This window comes from Eublepharis macularius, chromosome 1 (genome assembly GCF_028583425.1).
Source record: "Eublepharis macularius isolate TG4126 chromosome 1, MPM_Emac_v1.0, whole genome shotgun sequence".
Lineage (NCBI taxonomy): Eukaryota > Metazoa > Chordata > Lepidosauria > Squamata > Eublepharidae > Eublepharis > Eublepharis macularius.
In genome coordinates, this window is record NC_072790.1 from 87497979 (window position 1) to 87522147 (window position 24169).

The 24169-nt window shown below is 39.2% G+C and overlaps 1 protein-coding gene across 5 annotated transcripts in view; it reads left to right on the forward strand.

Annotated features, from left to right (window-relative positions):
* The window catches only part of MANEA (mannosidase endo-alpha), a 33105-nt gene that overhangs the window by 4682 nt on the left and 4254 nt on the right, over positions 1-24169 (forward strand). For 2 of the 5 annotated variants that reach the window (XM_054970491.1, XM_054970481.1), the window contains exons 2-5: positions 7135-7721; positions 8317-8426; positions 14609-14685; positions 15028-21968. In XM_054970491.1, coding sequence (XP_054826466.1) covers positions 7175-7721; positions 8317-8426; positions 14609-14685; positions 15028-15664 — 1371 coding nt within the window. In that variant the 5' untranslated portion in view covers positions 7135-7174 and the 3' untranslated portion in view covers positions 15665-21968. Of the gene's footprint in view, positions 1-7134; positions 7722-8316; positions 8427-14608; positions 14686-15027; positions 21969-24169 lie in introns of those variants that run through there. The other 3 variants (XM_054970519.1, XM_054970509.1, XM_054970499.1) reach the window with 3 other exon arrangements.

The window sequence follows — 24169 nt, forward strand, 5'->3', positions numbered from 1 at the left end:
GTGGGGAGCCCTTCCCTAAATCCTCCATGGCCCTGTCTCCATAGATGGTGGCAATAGAAGTCCCTCCCTGTGATGTCATTGGCTCCTCCCTATGATGTCACTAGACCCCGGTTCTTTTAAGGACCAGATATAGCAGTGCCTCTGGCCCAGTCCCAGCACCCCCCACCCCCGGGAAATTGGAAAGTCTACGCCCCGGTTATGTGTACAACGTTGAATTTAAATTTTAGATGCCTTTTCATCCCACTCATCCTCCAAGGAGCTTGGAACTGCTACACATGGCTTTCCCCATCCATTTTACCCCCACAACAATCCTGTGAGGTAGGTTAGGCTAAGAGAGAGCAATCGGCCCAAGTTCATCCTATAAGCAGAGTGACCATTTCACAGGACATGAGACTCTGGGTGTTAAGTTTTAACGACTTTCTTGATAAGGTATTCACCAAGCAGATTTTGAATCTACTTTCAGTACATGTGCACAGCTTTCTTTGGTCCCTTTTCTCGGTTTTGTAATTGTATTGAGCAGTTACTTTTTGAATGTGGGGGTTTGAACCTGGATCTTCTATCCAGGTTTTAGTTTGCCACTCAATCAACTTCATCTCACTGGTTTCCTATACAATTGCATATGTTCAGTGTCTCCTGGCTGGTTCACTTACGTGTTTCTTAACTTGTGCCTTTCTTAACATTCCTAAAATGGCTGCTTTTGTCATTTCATTAATAGGCAAGTTAGAGCAACATCATTTCTGTGTGCAGTAGTCTCAGATGGTCTGCTTATTTCATGTGTGTTGAGGTTAAATCTTCCTAACTCTATCGGGTACACTGAGGATAAAGCTTCATAATGCCATCGGTGATTCCAAAAATCCTAATTCAAACCTCTCCTATTAGAAATGGATAATGATAGCAGTTTGACATGTAAAGGAATGTCAAACTACACTAAGGAGAAGAGAGCTTCCACTTTCTTTTTGTTTTAAAAGTATGTTATCATTAGTAAAAAAAACCCCATTTTTTTAAAGGCCTTGCTTATTCTTGACTATTGAATTAGCAATGAGGACAGAGCTTGGATTTAACAAAATGGGATCTGGTTCATGCCACAATAAATTTGTTTACTTTTAAGGTGTCCCCAAACCTCTTGGCATATTGTTATGCAAGTAATAAACATGGCTGTTGTGGAACTGGACAACATGAAATATAAAATCATTTTCTGGACATACGCCGCAAACTATCATTCTGATATATCAGTCTCTAAGGGAGCTCTTATATCCTATGTAATTTTTCTGGCTTCTTTGAAAACTGGTGCAGGTTATCAACTTGGTGAAAGATCAAGATGGGTGAAAGATCAAGATGTTAGTCTGTCTGTAGCAGTAGAAAAGAGAAAGAGTCCAGTACCACCTATAAGACTAACAAAAGTTAGTATATAAAGAAGTGAGCTGTGACTCACGAAAGCTCATATCCTGCCACAAATTTTGTTAGTCTTATAGGTGCTACTGGACTCTTACTCTTTTCTACTGTTTTCAACTTGAACACATAAAGTTGTTCTCAGTGTACATATCTTTTGTTCCAAATCTTCAAGGAAGTTGTGTTTTTACATCTTCCCTGGCCTACTTGTGAATGAGTATAGAGTAAAGTAAAGCTGGGTTTGAGTGTGAGATGTACAGTGCCACCCTGCATCCTTCAGAGCTCACTGAGCTCAGTGGATTTAGAAGAATGTAACTGCTTAAGATGGTACTGTTAAGAGTTGTTCCATGAACAAGAAGAATGTAACTGCTTAAGATGGTACTGTTAAGCTAATTGGATGGCCATACTTTGTGTATATGAATATTTTCAAGAATCCATTGTTTTTCTATTATATAACATGCTTCTTACTATAATAGAAACAATTATCTTGGACTTGCATACTATTTAAGTGAATTTGCATGCATCCATGAGTCACTCAAGTGTAGAGAGATGCAATGTTAACCGGGAAAGGGTAGTTTAAAAAGACAGAGCAGGCAGAGATTGCTCCTCAGAAGTCTTGTTAATTTCATCTTTGCTTCCCCTAAGGGGAGGTGAAATTGACAGAACCTTCCCGAAGGCGAAGATGAAGTTAACAAACCCTCTGAGGAGCAATCTTTTATTTATTTATTTTATTTTTAACCCATCCTCCTCGCAAGCGGTCTCAGGGCGAGGTACAACATTGATTAAAATACAACTTAAAATCACTCATAAAAACAGCAATAGATAAAATACTGTACCCCTTTTGGGGCAGCCAGCATGAGTGGACTCTCCATACCCCTTGTAGAGGGAGACCAGTGGAAGGCCCAGCAATGATGGGCTAAAATTAGCCTCCACCGTATGCCTGACGGAACATCTGTCTTACAAGATAGGAGTAATGTGTGTCCTACACAAAGCTCCACTTAGGACATGCGCAGCAGCATTCTGGACCCGTTGAAGTCTCCAGATCAAGCTGAAGGGCAGCCCTGCATAGAGGGAGTTACAGTAGTCTAACCTGGCGGTGACCATTGCATGGATCACTGTTGTTAGGTCCTGGGCCGAGAGGCAGGGCACCAGTTGCCAGGCCTGCCAAAGGTGGAAAAAGGCCGCTTGAGCCACAGCCGCGATCTGGCCCTCCATAGACAAGGAGGAATCCAGAATCACGCCCAAACTCCTAACTGATGATACGGGCACAAGTGCCCCCCCAAGGTCGGGAGAAGGATCCCTGCTTCCCACAGCCCAAGTACAGGACCTCTGTCTTTGCGGGATTCAACTTCAGCCTGCTCTGTTCTACCCACCCAGACACGGCCTACAGAGCTCTCAACAGGGTGTCGGGCAGAGTCAGGTCAGCCACCCATCAACAGATACAACTGGGTTTCATCTGCATATTGATGACAACCCAGTCCGAAACTCTGCACCAACTGGATGAGGGGGCGCATATAAAGATTGAACAACAGAGGAGAGAGTATTGGCCCCTGTGGGACGCCACACTCCAAAGGTTGGCGTGCGGACAGTCTCTCCCCCAGCACCACCCTCTGTCTCCGATCGTGGAGAAAAGAGACAAGCCACTGCAAGGCCATCCCAAGAATCCCCACATTGGCAAGGTGGTGGGCCAACAACTCATGATCGACTGTGTCGAACGCTGCTAAAAGGTCTAACAAGATGAGCAACACCTACCCTTCCCCCCCGATCCAGGTGCCTACGGAGATCGGCCGTGAGGGCTACCAACACTGCCTCTGTCCCATGACCCGAACGGAACCCAGACTGGTATGGGTCCAGGACAGAGGTCTCTTCCAGGAACACCTGTAGCTGATCCACCACCGACCACTCAATCACCTTTCCCAGGAATGGGAGGTTCAATACCGGGCGGTAACTGGACGGGTCAGTGGGGTCCAAAGATGTTTTTTTCAAAAGAGGCCTCGCTATGGCTTCCTTTAGCATCCTGGGAAAACCCCGAAGCTTAATGATGTCTTAATAATGACCTCCAATTGGGCCCCCAACCCATCGGCACTGGCTTTCACCAGCCATGACGGGCAGGGGTCCAGGGAGCACATAGTGGGCCTTACCAGCCGCAGGATCCTGTCCACCTCCTCCCGGGAGACCAGGCTGAAGTGATCCAAAAATGGGCTGGAAGATGGCCAAGGGGCCTCCAGTTCCCTTACTGTATCAATTGTGATGAAGGGACGAGATATTATCTGCAAAAAAGCTCCCAAAAGCCTCACAGCTAATAGCCAGATTTCCAATTTGACGGTCTCCCTGCGATAGGGAAACCAAGGACTGAACTACTTGGAACAATTTTGCCAGGCGTGAGCTTGCAGATGCTATGGAGGCGGCAAAGTATTCCTTCTTTGTTACCTTCACAGCCACCTCATAGGCTTTCATAAATGCTCTATAAGACGTTCTCACCTCTTCACCCCGATTCCGCTGACACACTCGCTCTAGGTGTCTCAGTTTCCGCTTCATCAGACGTAGCTCCTCTGTATACCAGGGAACCAGTCTGATGCAGGGATGAAGAGGGTGATGGGGAGCAATTTCATCAATGGCTTTCGAGAGCCGGTCATACCAGTCCCCCCTCCCCCAGCTCATCCAACGAATCGCCAGGGGGCATCGGATCCCGCAGGGCATTCTGGAAGCCAATTGGATCCATAAGTCTCAGCAAGCGAGCATAAATCCGCTCACCACCCATGCAGGAGGGTGCTGGTACACCCAGACGAGCCCTCAGGACATGGTGGTCCAACCATGGCATTGCTTTAATAGCGTCCAGATCCACCTGAATCCCTGCCCCAAAGATCAAATCCAGCGTGTGGCCCGCTTGATGCATAGGAGCTGAAACAAATTGGGCGATTCCCAGTGCTGCCATGGAAGATACCAGGTCCAAAGCCTAAGAAGAGGCAGTGTCATCAACATGGACGTTGAAATCATCCAGGACCAACAGTCTAGGATGTTCCAACGCCCACCCTGACACCGCCTCTAACAAGCTTGACAGGGTAGCTACTGGTGTGCTAGACAGTCAGTACACCAAGTAGATAGCCAAACTGTCCTCAGCATCCCACGCCAGGCCAACACAATCAATACTGGGGTCTTTGGAGCAGGGAGAGTCCTGAAGGAGCAAGTCTCTTGAATGAGTACTGTCACTCCACCCAACCCCGACCATCCGTCCGGGAATGATGAAGGACTGAGAACCCTGGGGAGCCAGCTCTTTCAAGGCAACCATCTCACCCTCCCTAACCCAGGTTTCGGTCACACACACCACATCCCCTCCTTCCGCTGTAATGAAATCTTGCAACATTTTGGTCTTATTATTAATGGACCTGGCGTTGCACAACATAAGTGCCGGAGGGAGGCTACACCTCCTAGCCACACTACCAGCATGCCTTGGGATGGGACAGAAGTTGGAAGGGCACTGAGTCAACTTTTAAACTATACTTCCTGGCTCACATTGTCTTCCTACACTTGAGCGTCCTTGTGTAAGATGTCTTGTGTAAAGATATTCTAGATTGTGGGCAGTTCATGTATATAACTGATCAGTTGACCATGGTTGGCGCAACTGAATATGCTATGTATTTGAAGTTATGAAGTAAGGTTATTTTTGCAAGTATAAACTATAGATATTACATGTTTTATAGTGCTACCCTATTCAGAAGTGTATTAGTACACCATTATGATGTAGCATTTGTGGGGAAGTTAGGTATTTTTTCTTTCTCTCCTGCATTTTTTTTTATTTCCTTGGAGCATTCACAGAGGTATAAGACATTCAGCTTTTTTCCTGGTCCTCTTTTCTTTTAGCAGGCAATAGATAGGCTTGCCAATGATAAATTGCCTATGTCTCTTTGTGACAAGCTATCTTGTATCCCCAGTGATAATGGACTTTATTTAGAAGCTAGTTTAATGTTATGTTTCTTTTTCTGTACTGGAAATAAATTGGTGCCTTTCATTTTTACTCTAAAGTTCTCTGTATTGAGTTTCATTGGTGTAGTTTTCTTAACTTTAAAACAAAATGTCATTATTATAATGTACTCTGCATTTTATATGAAATCACTATTTGGAAATAAGCTGTGTTCTGTAACCTGTGTGGATCTTGCAAATCCAGAGCATTTGCTTATTGTTTGATTTGCATGAATTGGAGCCTATGAACTTTTGCTTTGGAGGTGGATTATTCTACCATCCCTTTTCCCTCAGCAAATCCCTAGAAAGGTGTACTGTGAAATGGGTAGTTGCAGAAAGGAGATGAAATGAGGCATCTCCATTATATGCCTGAGGACAAAGTAGGTTGGGCAAGCTCTCTGATGCTAGAAGAGGGACAGCATGACCCAGTTCTCCCTCTTGCAACGGCTTTCTGTGTTGCATGCAGTTTTGTTCCGATTCCCTAACCATTAGCATTGTCTTTGAAGGGATCATGGGACTTCTGAAGCAACAGAAGTTGATGTGCTTACAGAACATAAGATCCAATATTATATAATCAACCACTTTGAATTTCATCCTTCTAAAGTAATTGTATCCCATACTTCTGAATTGTATCCCATTCTTCTAAATGCTGTGTTTCTGGTAATCATTGGGAGGATAGTAGGCACTAAAACTTTATTCCCTGTTCTGGAAATACAATTGAGTAAAGCTCTGACTTCAGAAATTTCAGCAGACATTTACTTCCAAACTTATTTTTACAGCTGGTAAGATTAGATACTCTGAAATTGTCCGTGTGCTGGATTTTATGTCCAATATATTTGTTAGATATTTTTTCTATGCTTTTGCAGAGGTACAGAATATATATAAGAACTATAACTTTTTTTCTCTCTACCATGTCTTAACTCAAAGGTCTGTTTGATTTTGAATGGAGACTTTTATGTTTAGATGAGTGAAAGAAGACGAAAAAATTTAAATTTGGGGTTTAGAAGTCCATTTACTATTTGTTTTGGGGCACAATGTGGGTTCATGTAATCTGCTGTGCAGTCTTAACAGTAAGTGCTTAGACTGATGCTCTTATATGTATATAATTGATGCATGTAATTCTTTGTACCATTTGAAGAATCCTGCCCAAGAATTTTTTCCTTGCAATCCTTTGCACAGTTGTATGTATTTAAATCCCTACAGTTTTGTGGTGTACTTAACCGCGTAAATGTATAGAGGTCCACAGCTTTTGTAATCAGTTCTGTCCTGCTGATATCTACCATCAATGTTAGCATCTATGCATCTCCATTATTTATTTCTGAGAACTGAAAATTTGTTTCTTAAACTATTTAATTACTTTTAAATTTAATCTGTGAACAGTAATTGACCAATTATACTTGTCCCAGAGCATATGCGGAATTCTTAATCTTCTTCAACTCTTTGAAGATAGAAGTAGGACAAGCTTGGCTGTATAGACCTATCCTTTGTTGGATACAGCTAGGCTAGCTGAACTCTAGGTTCAGATTTTCCCTTCCTTTTCAGTCCTCAAAGGCTAGCAGTGATGGCATAATTGGGGCAGAATATGCAAGACTGCCAGTACTATAGATAAAGAGAGCAAATTGTGGACAGCTTCCCCTGAATAAGCATTTGAAAGGCTACCATAAATATACCAGAAATTTCAAGAATATTTATAAATTCAATTATTCAAGTTATGGACTTTTTATTTATTTTGTTCAAGATTTAAAAAAAACCCTAACAAACTTTTTTTGTTTTGATTATTGACAGCTAGAAGCTTCCTACATGTGCCTTGAACTACCATGACATCATGGCAAGATTTCGTAGGAGAACGTGCATCATTTTGCTGCTTTTTATTTTATTTATTTGCTCCATAATGATGGCTTTAAAAACTCTGAGACCTGAAAGAGCTGGATTTGGAGATCCATTTGGCCTTGGGCTTTTACCAGATTTTCAACAACGAACCACACATTTAAAAAAAAAGTTCAGTGTGCAAAACAGAGCCAAGGAAGATAGCTTCACGCACACCAAAAATTTGCACAGTTTGACAATGAATATGAAAACACCTATGGTTCCAGTAGGAAAAGTGGAACAGGACCTTCCTTCTCCTAATTATGATTTCCATGTGTTTTACTATAGTTGGTTTGGGAATCCACAGTTTGATGGAAAATATATTCACTGGAATCATCCATTGCTGACACACTGGGATCCCAAAATTGCAAGTGGTTATCCAAAAGGAAGACATAACCCTCCAGAAGATATTGGGTCAAGCTTCTATCCTGAACTTGGGCCTTATAGTTCCAAAGACCCTTCTGTCATAGAATCTCACATGAAACAAATAAGCTCAGCTTCTATTGGTAAATTAGCATTATGTTTTATTACTGGCATAAAATTAGTTTATTACATTTCAGACATTTCATAGAGCCTGGGGACATTAGTTTTGTTGTATTGATGTCAGTGGAGTAGAGTGGGTGCAGAAAGGAATTTTTTGATGCTGAGGTCAGAATACTTAAAGAGATTATGAGGATCCTGGGGAGGTGCAAGATTGAATTTTCATATGTTAGAATTTACTTGCCAGAACTGTCATTAATCTTGCTTCAAGTTGGAAGAATAAAAATGCTGCAAAAAACAGAAGGGCAATTACCTTATTCATTCATTCCCAACTCAAGTAGCTGGCTAAAGACATGGGAAGGGTCTTCTGGAAGGTGAGTATAAAAATCACTAAGCCTCTCCTTGCACTGATGAACATGTCCTGAAACAAATAATACATTAACCAATGGTTTAGAGAATGCATCAGTTCACAGACTTGTTTCAGAAGGACAATAAAGCTAGCACAATATGTTAAATAAGAACCAATGGATTTATGCAGCACTGGAACAGAAATTGCCTTTTTGCTGGGTTAGGTACTTAATTGCTAGTTTATTATCAGTTAAATATATTTTTGTTTATTAGGGGTATTGGCTCTTTCTTGGTATCCACCTGGTATGAATGATGAGAATGGAGAACCTACTGATGGCCTGGTACTTACTATTTTGGATATCGCACACAAGTACAAATTAAAGGTATGAAACTTGAAATTTTCAACTAGAAAAAAGCTATAGACATTATTTGTTTCCTGATTTAATTATGGTATACAGATTTTATTTTATATACACTTTTATTTCATAAGAGTTGGGCCTTACAATTCTATTCTACTAGAGAAGAAAGTCTCTGTCTAATGAAGGGGACCTTTCCAAGGCCCCTTTAATAGTGGAAGGGAGTTGTGGGCTGCCAGAACTATGTGTTATCACTGATATAATGCTCTCCATATTTTAATATGTTTAAGGCATAATATATAAGTTGTTTGTTTAGCAACAGTGCATGTACCACTGCGTCTGAAGAGTACTCCATGACCTGACAAATAGTACGGTGACTGAACTGTGCCATGGTAGGCATGTACCATCACCATTATTGGACAAACTATATTACATAGCTGCTTCCTATTTACAGTATTGGCTACAGAGACCAAGTACACTTGTGCTCTATCATCTGCATCCTCTTCCAGGTTTAATTTGTGCTGATTTTTAATAAAGAAGATGTTAATGTCTCAAGCCTTCAATATTTCAAAGACTGTCTTTCTCCTTAATATCATCAACATGAGAGTGCCTTCTTAACTGAACATGTGCCAAGTTCAAACAGTGAGGGTAGATAAAGAGATATTCTTGGTCATGCATAGTTCTAGAACTTCCTGGAAATGGTATAAACATTCCTTTTTAGACTGCCATTCAACAGAGCTAAGTAGATTAGAAGTAATTTCAATTTAATTCAGCATTCTCTGTGTGTGCGCATTTGTTTTGTTAACTCTGACTTATTCCAGTGCTTTGGGAAGGGGTGAGTAAATATCACTTACAGAAAAATAAAATATATGAACCCTGTTAAAATATCTATAAATAGCTAAAAATAATCTAGTCCTTGTAGCCTTGGCAACCTATTTCCTGAATTTAAAGGAAAAACAGCCTTAAACTCTCTGATAGTAGACCCTTCAGTAGACCTTACAGCATGGGAGTTCCAAAATGCAGAAGCTGTCTTCTCAAAAGCATGTCATCACACTCTGTATTTGATACACAGATACCATCATCATGAGGCTTTCTTTAAGACATTATAGAGATTGTAGTCCAAGAGGAAGAACCAGTTACCAATAGGGGGGGAAAGTGGGCACAGTAGGAAGATAATCATGATGGCAGCAGTGGTAGGTAAAGAACAGAAAGCTTTGGGTTGCAGACCTAAGGACTGAGATGAGAGTGTGGAAGTGGTCACTCTTTGCCTAAAAGAAATGCAAGGAAAAGACCATGGTAGGCTATTTGCACTAAGTCATACTTATTATATTCCTGCTTGTGTCTACGCTTGTACAAGACTTTTTGTAACCAGTTTATGTGCAGTATAATATATAGGGAAGAAAGCATTAGGTTTTGCACAAAAGTTTGTGCAAGCAAAAGAGTGCTAAGTCTGTTTATGTTTTTGCTTGTACGTTGCTGGATCCAAGCCATTGTTACTAGATCATTGATCACCTATGTTTGTTAGTCATGTGTAGTGCATCTATGGCCAAAAGATAGAAAACAAAATCCTCTCAAGGTTTAAAAATCATTTCTCTGTGTGATCGTCTCCAGGTGACATTATTGTTATAAAAAAACAGACAATTGGCTTAGTAAAAACTACATTCTCTTTTGAACTGTTGTTTTATGAATTGTTTTAATATTTGTATTATATTTTTATAAATATACCTCGCCCTCAGGGCGCTGTACCTCGCCCTGAGCCCGCTTGCAGGAAGGGTGAATTAGAAATGTAATAAATAATAACAACAACAGCAACAACTGTGTGATGTATATTTCTTGCTTAATGTTAAAATTAATCTTTTACATTTTAAAATGTAGAAATTATAATGGGCTTTATCCTACCGCAGCACTCAAAGAAGATTCACTGATTGAAAAGCTTCTTTATACCAGAAGACTGTTCTACACATAGCTGAGTGGAGTGGTAGGATGCTCTGGATCATTAGATTATTAATTTGAGGTATATGCCCTGTGGCGCAGAGTGATAAACTGCAGTACTGCAGCCCAAGCTTTGCTCACGACCTGAATTCAATCCTGGCAGAAGCTGGGTTCAAATAGCCGGTTCAAGGTTGACAGCCTTCCATCCTTCCGAGGTCGGTAAAATGAATACCCAGTTTCTTGGGGGTAAAGTGTAGATGACTGGGGAAGGCACTGGCAAACCACCCCGTAACAAAAAATCTGCCAAGAAAACGTCATGATGCAACTTCTCCCCATGGGTCAGTAATGACTTGATACTTGCACAGGAAAAAGAGGAAGCTTTAGCTTTTAACCTTTTTTACTTTGAGGTATAAACTTGATTTGCAGTTGTATAAATTAAAATTTGTCTCTCTAGTACTTTCTATATGCATTTGGTATTAATCATATTAATTAGCCTTTTGTCTTTGCATTTTGTTGTTATATGGAAGTTTGTTACTGTTGTGGTTTTGCATTTTCTCCTTGCTGTTGTGTAATCAATTATAATAGAGTATTCTGTCAAAATTTCACATGAAACCATTTTAATACTTATTGTGTATTCACTTTACTTTGTCTCTCACCATGTAGCTGCTTACTAGGGATTAACTACTTCTCTTATTAGTATGCCATGCATAATTCTCCCATTGTGATACTTACTTACTAGGTTTTTATCTTACTGTGCACTTTACTTTTTTAAGTAAAAGAAATAGCAACTGAAACAAATACAGTTCTTTATTTATGGGGGCGGGAAGACAGCATAGTATAGCCAGATCTTGTAAAATTTCAGAAGCTAAGCAGAGTCAGTACCTAGGTGAGTGACTGCCCAGGAAGACTCTGCAATGGGAAAACATCTCTGCTTCTTACTTGCCTTGAAAGCCCCTTTCTGAGGTTGCCATAAGTTGGTTGCGAATGGCAGCACATATGTACACATGCAAGTATTTGTGCAGACTTCATATTTTAGCTTTTAATTCAGAGTTCCCCAGTGTGCTGCCTGTGGGCATCCTGGCACCTGCCAGCACTTCTCCTGTTGCCCGAGAAACTTTTTAGAAAGTAGATAGGGCTTTTGGGAGGCAGGGCTTGTTATTAGTGTGTGTGTGTGTGTGTGTGTGTGTTATGTGCCATCAAATTGCTTCTGACTTAAGGTACCCTATGAATGAATGCTCTCCAAAATGTCTTATCACTGACAGATTTACTCAGGTCTTGTAAAGAGAAGGCTGTGTCTTCCTTTATTGACTCAATCCATCTCATGTTAGGTATTCCTCTTTTCCTACTGCCTTCAACTTCTCTTAGTATTGTCTTCTTATGATATGACCAACATAAGAAACCCTATGATTCAAATGAAAGGGTTTTCCATGAATGCAATAGCAGCAACAGTCACTGATGATCAGGAAAACTAGTATGCCTCCAGGCTTGTGGTTCCATTTCCCTTTTAGACTTTCCTTCTCCCCCACCCCTATCTCTTTCTTCCTTCCCTCTGGGCTTCAATCCATTTCTTTTTATTCTCCTTCTGCAATTCTTTTGCAGTGTGAGAAAGGAGGTATTGTGTTTTGTTCCACCTCCTGTAACAGCCATTTTGGGTTTGACTGTAGCTCCTGTGGCAACCACAGGCACTCATCATCCCCTTTCCACATTCCAGAGGTGCCCACAAGCTCAAAAAGGTTGGAGACCCCTGTTTTAATTTCATAATGTTAAAAAAATAGCTTCTGCTGACTCTTGTTTTACCAAAAATATGGGAAATTTATCCTGCTTGCTAAGATCTAGGGTTGCCCAGTTGTTGCTGCCAACTTCCAGGAGCTTCTTCTGGGCAGAACCTTTGGAAAAATGGTATCTCCAACACCAATACATCATTTCCAGGAGAAAATCCAGAAGTGATGTCTGTGTTAAAAACCAGAGATTTGCGAAATTTCTAGCATCTTGTAATAGGCTGGGATATCACTTCTGGGTTTTCTCCCAGAAATGATGTAATGACATCAGCTATGCTGTCTCTCACCACCACCATCTCCTATCTTTTTCTCCTGCCATTGAATCAATGGGCAGAGGGATGGTGAGTGAGGTGGTAGAGGATTTCATATTGCTGGAATTTCAAGTATACCCAGTACTTGTAAAATAATTACAAACTGATGCACTCTGTTACCATAGCATAGTATCTTTAATTTTTGCCATATGAGGCATAGGAAAATAAAAGTTGAAAGTAGAAGAAAAATTCTGTAGTAAACAAAAAAAATTATATTATTTGTACAGAAACTCTCTGAATCACAATAAGTGATTACTTAAGTAAGACTACCAGCATGTTTGGATATTAACTTTATTAAAACACTTAACGCTTTAATAATGTATTGTTATTAAACATATTATAGCATATTAATTATTGCCCAAATTATTGTGATTAAACCAAAAAAATGACAATATTGTATACATCTACAGTATACATTTGAAGCCAACTGGGTGACCTTGGGTGAGTCACAGTTCTTCCAGAGCTCTCTCAGCCCCACCCACCTCACAGGGTGATTGTTGTGGGAATAATAATAACATACTTTGCAAACCACTCTGAGTGAGCATTAAGTTGTCCTGAAGGGCAGTATATAATCTAATGTTGTTGTTATTAGTATTATAAGTTTTTTTTTCAGTGTTCCCCCAAATTTCCCACTTTTTCCAGTGGAAATCATCCATGATACTTCTTTCCCTTTCAGTCTACTTCAGGGCCATAGGAGTCAGCCATGCTGAAGGGCTCCTTCTTGACTGTTTGTTTGGCTGCTGTGTAGGATGGCTTCGTGGCTGGGGGAGTATGGATGTTGTCAACATGATGTTTCCAGGAGGGTGGGGTTTGGTAGTTGTGGATTCCCCTGTAGGAAGTTACTGGAGTATAGCGGTAAGTGTGAGTATCCATCAAATTTGATTGATGTTTGCCAAATAAAGGTTTTACTGTATATTATTCCTTCTAGGCAAGCAGATTCTCTGATCAAAACCAAATTGGAAAACTTAAATTACTATATAGCGTTTGTCCTATATAATAGGGCCATTTTTGGCTAGTCTCCTACCATTGGTCAAGTGCAAATTAAAACACATTTTTCCCCCAAAGTTGCATGTTACAGAGTTTATCTTTAAGATAAAGTGTCATTTAAGGTTAGGTCACAGATTTCATCTTGCCAAAATCCAGCCACCCATTCTTAAGATGTTTGCTGTTGGGATGATTACTACCATTATGTTTATGGTTGAGAGCAGATTTTTGGATCTGCATTATCACAGTTTGCATAAGGAGACACTAACATAGTTGTTTCACTCAACTACTTACTGTTTATAGAAGGGCTGAGGGATGGTATAACATAACTCTGCACAACAGTAAAGGCCTCAGCACTCCTTAATGCTTTTCTCTTTCCCATTCTTATTAAACGGAACATTTTAGAATTTGGAGACTTCCTTACCAGGCAACGAGAAGGTAGTTTCAGAAGCAACCAGATTTTTTCCCCCAGAGTATTAATTAGGGTTGCCATCAGGCCTGGAGAAAAATGACATCCCTTTAATAGAGGCTTAACAGGTGGAAAGAAGCAGCTGAAGCTTTTCATAGCATGGAGGTAAATAACATCACATTAAGCCTCTAGCACTCTATCAAAGGCAGTGGACATTTTTCTCCAGGCTTGTTGGCATTCCTAGTGTCAATACAGTATAATAGTTTGAATGTTGAATTAGGACTGGAGTTCAAATCTCCACTCTCTTATAGCCCTGGGCCAATCACTACTTCTCAGTCTAAGCTACTTCACCAGTTCACAAAGTGATTGTGTTTATCTGAGAAAAAATTAACTCAATGAACATGGCAGTGGTGCTACAGCTTCCCAGATTCTGAGGCTTTGGTGCACATGTTCATTACATGTACTAAAAGGGAAGACAGAAAACAGAATGGCTGAACAAAGGCAAAAAGCAGTGATTCTTCATCTGTGGACCCTCTTATTTTCTTATTTGTCTTTTTTTCTTTACTCTTATCTACCGCAAGTTTGCAAAGACTTCTACAGATACCTATGTAGTGCTTATGGTACAGGATACAGCCCCCCCTTAACTATAAGCAGTTACTGAGTTGTTTGTTCTAGTGCTGTTGCATTCTGTACTTTTGTTTAGTAAAAGAAAAAAAATAGATTCTGTGGTCCTCAGTTAGTTGACAGTATTGGTTTCTCGTTTTTGACTGTCTGACCAACATTTTCTTCTTTCAGATCACTTTCCATATTGAGCCATACAAAGACAGAGATGATCGTAGTATGTACAACAATGTCAAGTATATCATAGACAAGTAAGAATTTTCTTTAAAAAAAAAAGACTTCAACATGTCTGATGGTATTTATACAACCTCTTTCTGTCCTTTGCTATCAGTTAATCTTGCAGCTGTCATAAATAGCTAAATTTCCTATTTGGTTGGCCTGACAAATTTTACTTGGATTTAATCTAGGAGATTTGATATGTCTCTCTAATTATCTGATGGTAAATATGAAACCAGATTTGAGCTGAAATATTATTTGTTGAGAAGAAGGAATTTTGAATATCAACATTTGGAGAAAAATAATTGAGTGTAAGAGATTTTTCTTCTGAGATAACAAAACAAATCACTGTGTACTGTGTTCTGTTTGCTTTACAGATATGGAGATCATCCAGGTTTTTACAGACATAAAGTTAGTACAGGTCGAACCTTTCCCATGTTTTACGTTTATGATTCTTACATCACAATCCCTGAAATGTGGGCAAATCTGCTCACTGTATCAGGTTCCCAGAGCATACGCAATACACCATATGATAGTTTATTTATTGCCCTTCTCGTAGAAGAAAAACATAAGCATGAAATCCTCAGAAGTGGCTTTGATGGAATTTATACATACTTTGCAACAAATGGCTTTTCTTATGGCTCAAGTCATCATAACTGGCCAAGTCTGAAAGCCTTTTGTGACAAGAACAACCTAATGTTTATTCCAAGTGTGGGTCCAGGTTATGTAGATACCAGCATTCGACCATGGAACAACCATAACACCCGGAACCGTGTCAATGGAAAATACTATGAGACTGCATTCAGCGCAGCACTTCTGGTACGACCTGAAATAATTTCAATTACCTCTTTTAATGAATGGCATGAAGGAACACAGATTGAAAAAGCCATTCCAAAAAAGACTGGAAAGACAGTTTACCTAGACTATCAACCACATAAACCAAATATTTATCTGGAGCTCACTCACAAGTGGTCTGAAAAATACAGCCAGGAAAAAGAGCAGTGGCTTACATGAGATATTACTGTGTTTGTTTCTGAATGGATTCAGCCCCATAAGGAACCTGTCACACTGTGTCGTGTATATTGCAGAGATTTTAACTAGTTAACTTACTCTATACCTTCACTAAAGAAAATTTTTACTTTGAGGAGTAAAGATAACAATGGCAAGCAATACTAGCTTCTTGGATTCTTACATAGCATATTGAGAATATATTTGAAGTGCTGAATACTGTATGTATTAATATTCTGTATAGTATGAATATTTTACTAGTAATTCAAGTAGAGAGGTATAGAACTTTGGCTGTCATCCAAACAACTGCATAGCTCTGAAAGAAACTGGGGTTCTGAATTTCTCCCTTCCAGGAAAAAAAAACTGCACTCCCCAAGAAGCTTCTTCAAAAGGTAAGCAAACTTTAGTAGCAGCTTCCAGAGCATTAGGTGAACTGGAAACAAAGGAAAATGAACTATTGTGAATCCTTCAGTGCTTTAGTTCAGGCCTTGGAGCAACTGTGATCAACCTTCTGCATCCATAATTTCTTAAAGATTAACGTGTATGTGGTGCATGAAACAGTGTTTGGTAAATTGCAGATTCCCTTAACTTTTCTGTGCATCATTAAAATGGATGGGAACTATACAACACCAGTCTTTTTTCTGCCCAGTGTCCTATTTTATATTCTTCCTAGAAGCAGGAAAGTTTTTGTTTATATTTGTTTTGTCTTTTGGTGGAAAAGATGAGTGAAGTGAAATAGTTGTGATCATCATAGTTGCTAATACTTTGTTATGAATGACAGAAGACATATTTAGTATCCTGTTAAAATGTTCCCGCTTTTTAACTAAGCAATATTGTGAGCAAGACTAGAAATTTGAATCTGTATTAAGTTATCACAAAAGGATAATCTGAAATGGAAAAGAAAATCACCTAAGGAGAGAGAAATAATTTTCATCAAAGAAAAATTTCTTTGCATTTTTTAAAAGAATGCTTAATAAGACTACTTTTTCTTTTGGAAAAATATTATTTGGAAACTATATAAATTGCCAGTCACAAGAGCACTGCAGAAGTTAAAATAAGATAGAAGTGGCCTTTTCCCTATCCATTCCCACCTTAAAAGGAGATGCCAAATAGAGGGAGTGGGATGTGCATGTGCACAAGGCACCAAAATTATATAATGGTGATAAAGGCAAAGGAAACCTTATATAATTGTACATGTGCTTAAAGTATGTTGTCCTCTCACAGGACTCAGAATGTGTTAACAGTCGCTTGTATGAAAGCACTTCCATGTTCAGATTTTAATTGTTCATTGTACTTCAGTAGACATGGGCACAAATTGAAATACGAATCAAATTTCGTGATGAATCGGGCCAATTCACATATCGCGAAAACACATTTCGTGGGGCCATGTTTTTCATGAAATCCACAACTTTTGGGCCAATTCATTAGATTCGTGAACGCTTTGTGATGCCAGACAGGCTGGCGCCAATCCATTGATTCCCTAGGCAACATAGGCCCGGAATGCCTGCAGACCTTTTGTTGCCATGGAAACCCCAATCTTAACCCACATAACCTTGATAGGCAGCTCTCCCTGCCAACCTGAGAGCTGAGCAATGCGAGTCTGTGCAAGTTTACCTGAGAATTGTAGTTAGAGACTCCTTCCCCTCCCTGTTTCCCTTCTCCATTTTTAAGAATGGGGGGTGGAGTAGTGGCAGTCGCGGCAGCCTCAGCAGCTCCTTCTGCCACTGCTCACTGCTTGCCAGCTTCAGGAACCCTTTCCTGACTCTCTGCTTCCCATCCTCCTGCTTCTCTGACATGCCTTCCCGCCCCCAAGCTCCCCAGAGCGGATCCTGAGTGGATCTGCTCTGTTTGGCTTTTCCTTTGAGAACTTGGAGGCGGGGGTGGGAGGGCATGTCAGAGCAGCAGGAGGAAAAGAAGAAAAAGTCAGCAAAGAGAACCTGAAGAGAAGAAAACCCAAGCAGATCCGCTCTGCTTGACTTTTCTTCCAACAGCGGCAGAAAGCAGGAGCCCAGGACGGAAAAGTCAGCAAAGAGAGCTACTTGGAAGATGGCTAGAGGAGACCCTGCTGAAGTGTGCCAGTGAGTTTGGCATCTCTGGGTATTAAGGGGACCATTTTAGGGCCCCAGGATCTGACGAATCATGAACCTAACAAATCATTTCACGAAACAGGACAATTTCATGAAAGTTCGTGTTTCATGGAACGTAACAAATCACGAAACTCAGAGTTCTTTTTTTCCCATTTCGTGCCCATCACTATTCTTCAGTGTATGTTCTGCCTTCTTCCAAAAGCTTTCAATGTGGTTTATACTAAAATAACTTCTAAAAAGCCAATTAGTTGGTAACAAAATCTATCTTCATGTGACATTCTTAGTTACTTAGACTTCTCCCTTATGTGTAAACTGTTCTCATGGAGGGGGATTTCTGTATGGGGGTCCTTTCAAACATGCTCCATCACTTGCATTCTGAAGAGACACAATCCTATGAGAGGGCTGTACCACTAGAACGTCAGTGCTTTGAATCTTTTCTCAGTAATAGGTAACAGGACATTGTGGTCACAGTGAGTGCCTTCTGAGGTCTAAAATTAAAAGTGCCTCTCTTTTGTGCTCTCGTGGCACTTGTCCAGATCTAATATAGCAAATCCTCAGATATGATGCAGTGTGTGTATATTATGTGCTTGTTTTAGCAGTTTTCAAAAGTGTGCTGTGCTACATAGTCTAAAAGAAAAGGGTTTTTTTGCAGGGACATGAGGGCTATGGTGTTTTATTCTGACATAATTTTGATGCTTTGTTCTTGAGTTGTGGCCATACAGTTGACCTGATTTGACTCCCAGGGAACTTTGTGGACATTTTGTTGTAGTAAGCTGGAAAAAGTTGAATACTGTACCCTGTATTCCTTTATCAATCACTAACAAATGTTCAGGATCTTATATGAGTAAAATTCATACTGTCCATATGCACTGAAACTGTAAATATAATAACATTCTGTGATTTATTTTCTTTACAAAGCCTCCATATTCAGTGATTCTGCAGAAATATTTTGAGGATTTAAAAATATGCTTGTAAGCTTACTGAAACCATTGGCCAGTTTTATTTATTAAAATTTTTATTTTTAACTCAAAGCAGCTTATCATACTCCATAAAAGGTGAGCCATATTGGCGATGACTCACCTTTTATGTTGGTGCAGATGCAGTCCTCCTGGCCCTCCCCAGCTGCAATTGACCAGGGAAGCGGCAGGATGGGCGGGACGCCCACAGTGCCCTCCCTAGGATAAGGCCAAGCCGGGGGGGGGCGGAGCCAGCAATGCCCAGCCCGGCTGCCCTGCACTTCCTCTACCCAGATCGGAACATGGGAGAGGGGGCAATGCCTGCCCAGCCACCTTGTCCTCCCCCACCCTGATCGGGCACTGTAGAGGAGGCATTGCCCGGCCCCCTTGCCCGGCCCTTTCTAGAGCTCGTTTTTTCTCCACAACAGGCTTTGTTGCTAGTGAATTAATAATGACTAAAAAAGCTTAAAAAATTATAAAACACATAGATAACCAATAATTAAACTGCAAATATAACAACCCAGTAAAACTGCTTAGCAAAGTGCCTGTGGAAAGTATCTAAAGAGGTGGGTCTAGTTACCATTTTTGGAAGACTATTTTAAAAAATAGAGCAACACCTGAGATCTTTGCCTTCACTGAACATACTTGCCAAAAAGAGAATAGTATCAAAAAGGTCTTTCTAGGGAAACACGGCTCTTCCAATATTCGAGTCACAGATTATAAAGAGCTTTAAAGGTTAATGCCAGTCCATAAAGAAATAGGAATCAAATTTTGCAGTTTCAAAACAGACATTACAAGTGGGGAACCTGCAAGAACTTGCAAGACTTACTTCATTTTATCCGTATCTCCTCCAAGCTATTCCATCTCTCTCTCTTCCTGGCAGCATCCTTAAAACCTCTCATTTTGCTGCTTTCCTTCTGTTTCCCACTCACCAATAAAGCTTTGTGTTATCTGCCCCTCACCATCTTAAGCTTTATTTATTATTTATTTAATTTATAACCCACTTTTTTCCTTAGTTGGGAGCCAAAGCAGCTTACACCACTGTCCTTGCCCCCATTTATCCTCACAACTAACCTGTGAAGTAAATTAGGTTGAGAGAGTATGACTGGCCCAAGGTCACCCAGCAAGCTTCCATGGCAGAGCAGGGATTTGAATCTGAGTCTACCAGATCCTAATCTCTACAACATACTGGATTTCTGTTTTTCTTCTTTCCATCTCCCTGGTAACCTCTCCCCAGGAAAAGTCTGGCCAAGTTGCAAAGGTTATGAGATAGCAAGTCACTTAGGTAAATTGTGTGGTAGCCACTGATGAGCCTGGCCAAGTTGGGCAAGTTTTGTTGAGGTTGTGCTAGCCCCTGGCAAGTTGTTTGGCATAAAGTTTTCTGGTAGCCACTTCCACACCTGGGTGAGTTGCTTGAATTGCATGGTTGCAAGTAGTCCAGTGGTTGCTGCTGCTAAACATGGACAATATTTCCCAGGTGGTAATACTAACTTTCTATATTTGTACTGAAAAAAATGTTTGAGACAAGCAAATTAATAAATGATAATTGTATCACTTACTAATTTCTATTTGGTTACAAGAACAAACTATTGAAGTAACTGGAGAATCAATAATAATATAGTTGCAGTAATCTTGTATTTCCACTTGACAGCTGAGTAACTTAGTGAATTTGATTGTTTTAGTATCTTTGATTTGACCAGAATGGTTTATGTCCATAAACACAACACTTAAAGTAATGAATACTTTGAGGATCTCCATTCATCTATAAATGTTTAAAGGTTTGGGAATAGCCATGCTCTTAAATCTATTTAACTATTATTGTTAGGCACTTTATGTATCCTCATCAATTTAATGTTTTCTTTATATGGGTGTTTAATTTTTCATGTTGCATGCTTTAAAAATAAGACTTTATAATTTGTTTGTTTCCTTTTTAAAATTGCAGTTCTCATCCGTCGTACATTATAGAAAGTTTAGGAAGTGTTATAACACACTACAATAATACAGAGTGTTTCATCTGAAGCTTTCTCATATTAATTGACTGCATAGAGTGTGTGAGTACAGTAATAAAATCTACTGTTTCACTGGAAGGGGAGAGTAACAAATTCCAGTGCCTTCATATCAGAAAATCTAGCCCCTAGTCTATAATACCACTGATAAGCAGGTAACCCAATAAGAATCTATGTAAGCACATGTTCAAAGAGTATTAGTTCACTATATATACTTTGTCAAGGCCTTGCTGCATCTCAGAATAAAAACCCCTTTATATAAAGCCAGTTAATATTCTTCAGAGATTTATTCTCTGATTGAATCACTTACGTATTTCCAACCAGATCTGCAATAAATGTAAAGACAACCTTTCCAAGTTAATATTTTATTATTTGTTTTATTAATATATCTCTAGGCTACCTTTTCTTCCATACAAGGTCCTTTCTTGTATAAGGGTCCAGTCAGTTACGAATTTTAATCTTATCTACCCACCATTTTTAAATGAATACTTTTTCTGTGAAACATCTTACAAGTTGTCATGGTGGTACAACAAATAACATGGAATGCTTGATTTTAGAGCTTAACAGTTCGACAACAGAGCTACCGGTTTTTATGAACATGTGAGTTGCTTACAGATTCGCGCTTCTTTTTCTGTCAGAACCAAGCAGGTGTCCCAACAGTTATTTCAATAAATTATGTGACAAAGAAGTTGCAAAAAGTTGTGAATGTCTGCCTTACATGAAACAAAATTATTGTAATTTACTTTATAAGAAAGAGCTGTCTGCAAAATTATGTTGTACGTAAGTCATTTTGTAATGTACATAGCACTGTTGTTGATAAATGAAATAAATGTTGGAGGCATCTTCTGCACATTTATGCTAAAGGCTTAAAGCAGACAAACACTTTAATCTGAACAAAAATACAGAAATACCGTTTTGTGTAATAATGAAATTTATATAAGATTGTATAGTGTGTAATATTAATTTAATCTCTTCTTTACAAAGAAGTTTGTTTGTAACTTCCACTCAAAGAATGTTGAATAGTGTAGGAGACAGGCTGTTTCTTTTGTTAAAATATGCTGGTGCCCGCTTAAATCATTTTTTGGAGTGGTACTTTATTGTTTTGTGTATTATTTTGATCACATTTCCAAAACTTGAACTGTCAAATGCTGTCTAAAATGTCTTAGTCTGTACAATTACATTTCATTAGAAAATATGGTATGTTTTTCAAATGTCTTTCTGTATATAGTTCAAAAATGTAAAGAAATAATAGCCACAATGACTCATTTGTCTTTTCTTATTGGAGAAATGAATTGGAGACATGTAAAAATAGCTTAACTTCCTTAACTAAATATATTCATAGTTAAATACATTCTGTAGAATCTTCTTAAGTTTACCAAGGAGCCATTCAAGGAGCTCACAGTTTCTTCCTGGGAAAAACTTAGGTAATCCGCTCCCCACCGCTCAATCCACACACACACACACACATTTCCTATGCATATAGTTTTATGAAGAAAAAGAAGTGATTGCCCAAAGATTAGCCAGTAAATGTACGCTATACTGTACTTCTTGCTCTGAAGATAAAATTACACTGACTAGGCCATGCTATTTTGGTCCCAGAGCTTTTCTTAACATAAAACCATCCCAACCATCCTAATGCTTAAGACATATTTTTTACTAAGTGCATTACCGCCTTGGATGATTTTGAAGTTAAAATGTCTTCATACATACAAGGTCATATTTTCCCTTTTAAAAAAAGGAAGTATAGTACTTAGATACAAATCTACAAAAAGTAAAAAGTATCAGTTCATGCAACCTCATTTTTAACATTTATAATGTAACCCTATTATTAATACATGTGAAATTGACCTAGGACCAGAACTCATTCTTACATTTTTCATACTTTGGATTGAATTTTGTATATACTGTTGATTTAACTATTGTTAATAATTCCCATACGTTGTGAAGACATTCCACCTCGTCTGAGTCTTCCAATAAATCTTGTAGCAGCTCTCAAATATAGCACCAGATCATGAAGTCTTAGCAGTATCATATTTAATTTAATTAAGGAGAAATGTTTTGAGAGATAGCATTTCTGAGTTGGTGGCTTTAACCAATTTCCAGTAAATGCCTTTATTACCAATACCTAGCATTCATGTCAACTGACAGTATTTTCTATCTGGTACATTTCATTTCTTGTAAATTGAGCTGGAAACTATTATATACAACAGTCCCAAGTGAGCTAGGAGTTAGCTACAGAGGAATCCTTTATTTATTTCTCCAGACTTCTGATTCATTTTCTTTCCTTGTCTTCCTTTTCTGACAACTGTGTATAAGGTTAAAAGTCTCATGTAATTGTAGAGCTATTGATAAACTTGTTATAAAATTCCTTTGTGCTGAAATATTGCTATATTTTACTTCCTGAGCAACAGAAATATGAATATATGATGTTATTGTAAATAAACAACGCACCTTGTAGTGGAAGGAGTTGGGGGAAGGGTTTTTTTAGTGGTTGTGATTGACCATGATGCTTAGGAATTGACTAGAATATTATCTGTTTCTTTCATTACTATTCAAACTAAATCTCCCAAGACAAAACATACAGTGATAAGTCTCATGAGATGTATCTCTTGCAGGAGTATTCCACTCCTATTATAACTAGGGGATTCATTTAATTCTTTTTAATCTTATTTTTATTAAGAATTTTTCAGAACAAAAAGATAAAACTAGCAAAAAATTGAAAGAAAGGAGAAAGGAAAAGAAAGAAAAAAGTTGCATAATATATGAAAAAGATATATAAAGTGGTAACTTCTGATTTTCTCTACAACAAATATAAATAGAATCACAAACTTAACCCTTACTCTGTAATTACAAACAATAAGTCTCCTTTTTCTATTATCCGCTCCCCCCTCTCCTCCCTCAAATCCTTGTTAACAGTTCATTTATTTCTATTTCCTGCAAAAAATCTATAAAGGTTTCCAGGTAACAGTAGATGTAGACGATATCTTTTCTCTAATCAAAAAAGTAATCTCTGCAAATTCCATCATCACCAACCATTCCTCTGTTGTGGGTAGTGTCGAATAGAGATGCACGTGAACTGAAATATGAACCAAAGTTTGGCATGAACCAGGCCGGTTTGTGGTTCGTGAACCGAAAGTTCATCAGAGCCTATTTCTGACAAATCGCCACAAACTTTAGGCCAGTTCATTTGTCGGTTCATCACTGCAGACAGCCTGGTGCTGATCAATCAGTTTCCTAGGCAAGAGGGGATGAGCTTTCTGCAGACTTTCTGCTGACCCAGAAGTGACGATTTGCTAACCTGGAAGTGACAAACCAAACGGTTCACAAACTGGGGCAGGTTCGTGAAAGTTCGTGGTTCATGAAACAAACCACGAGCTGCACAGTTTGTTTTTTCCCCGGTTTGTGCCCATCTCTAGTGTCGAACTTCTCCCATTTTTGTGTATATAATAATCTCGCTGCCAT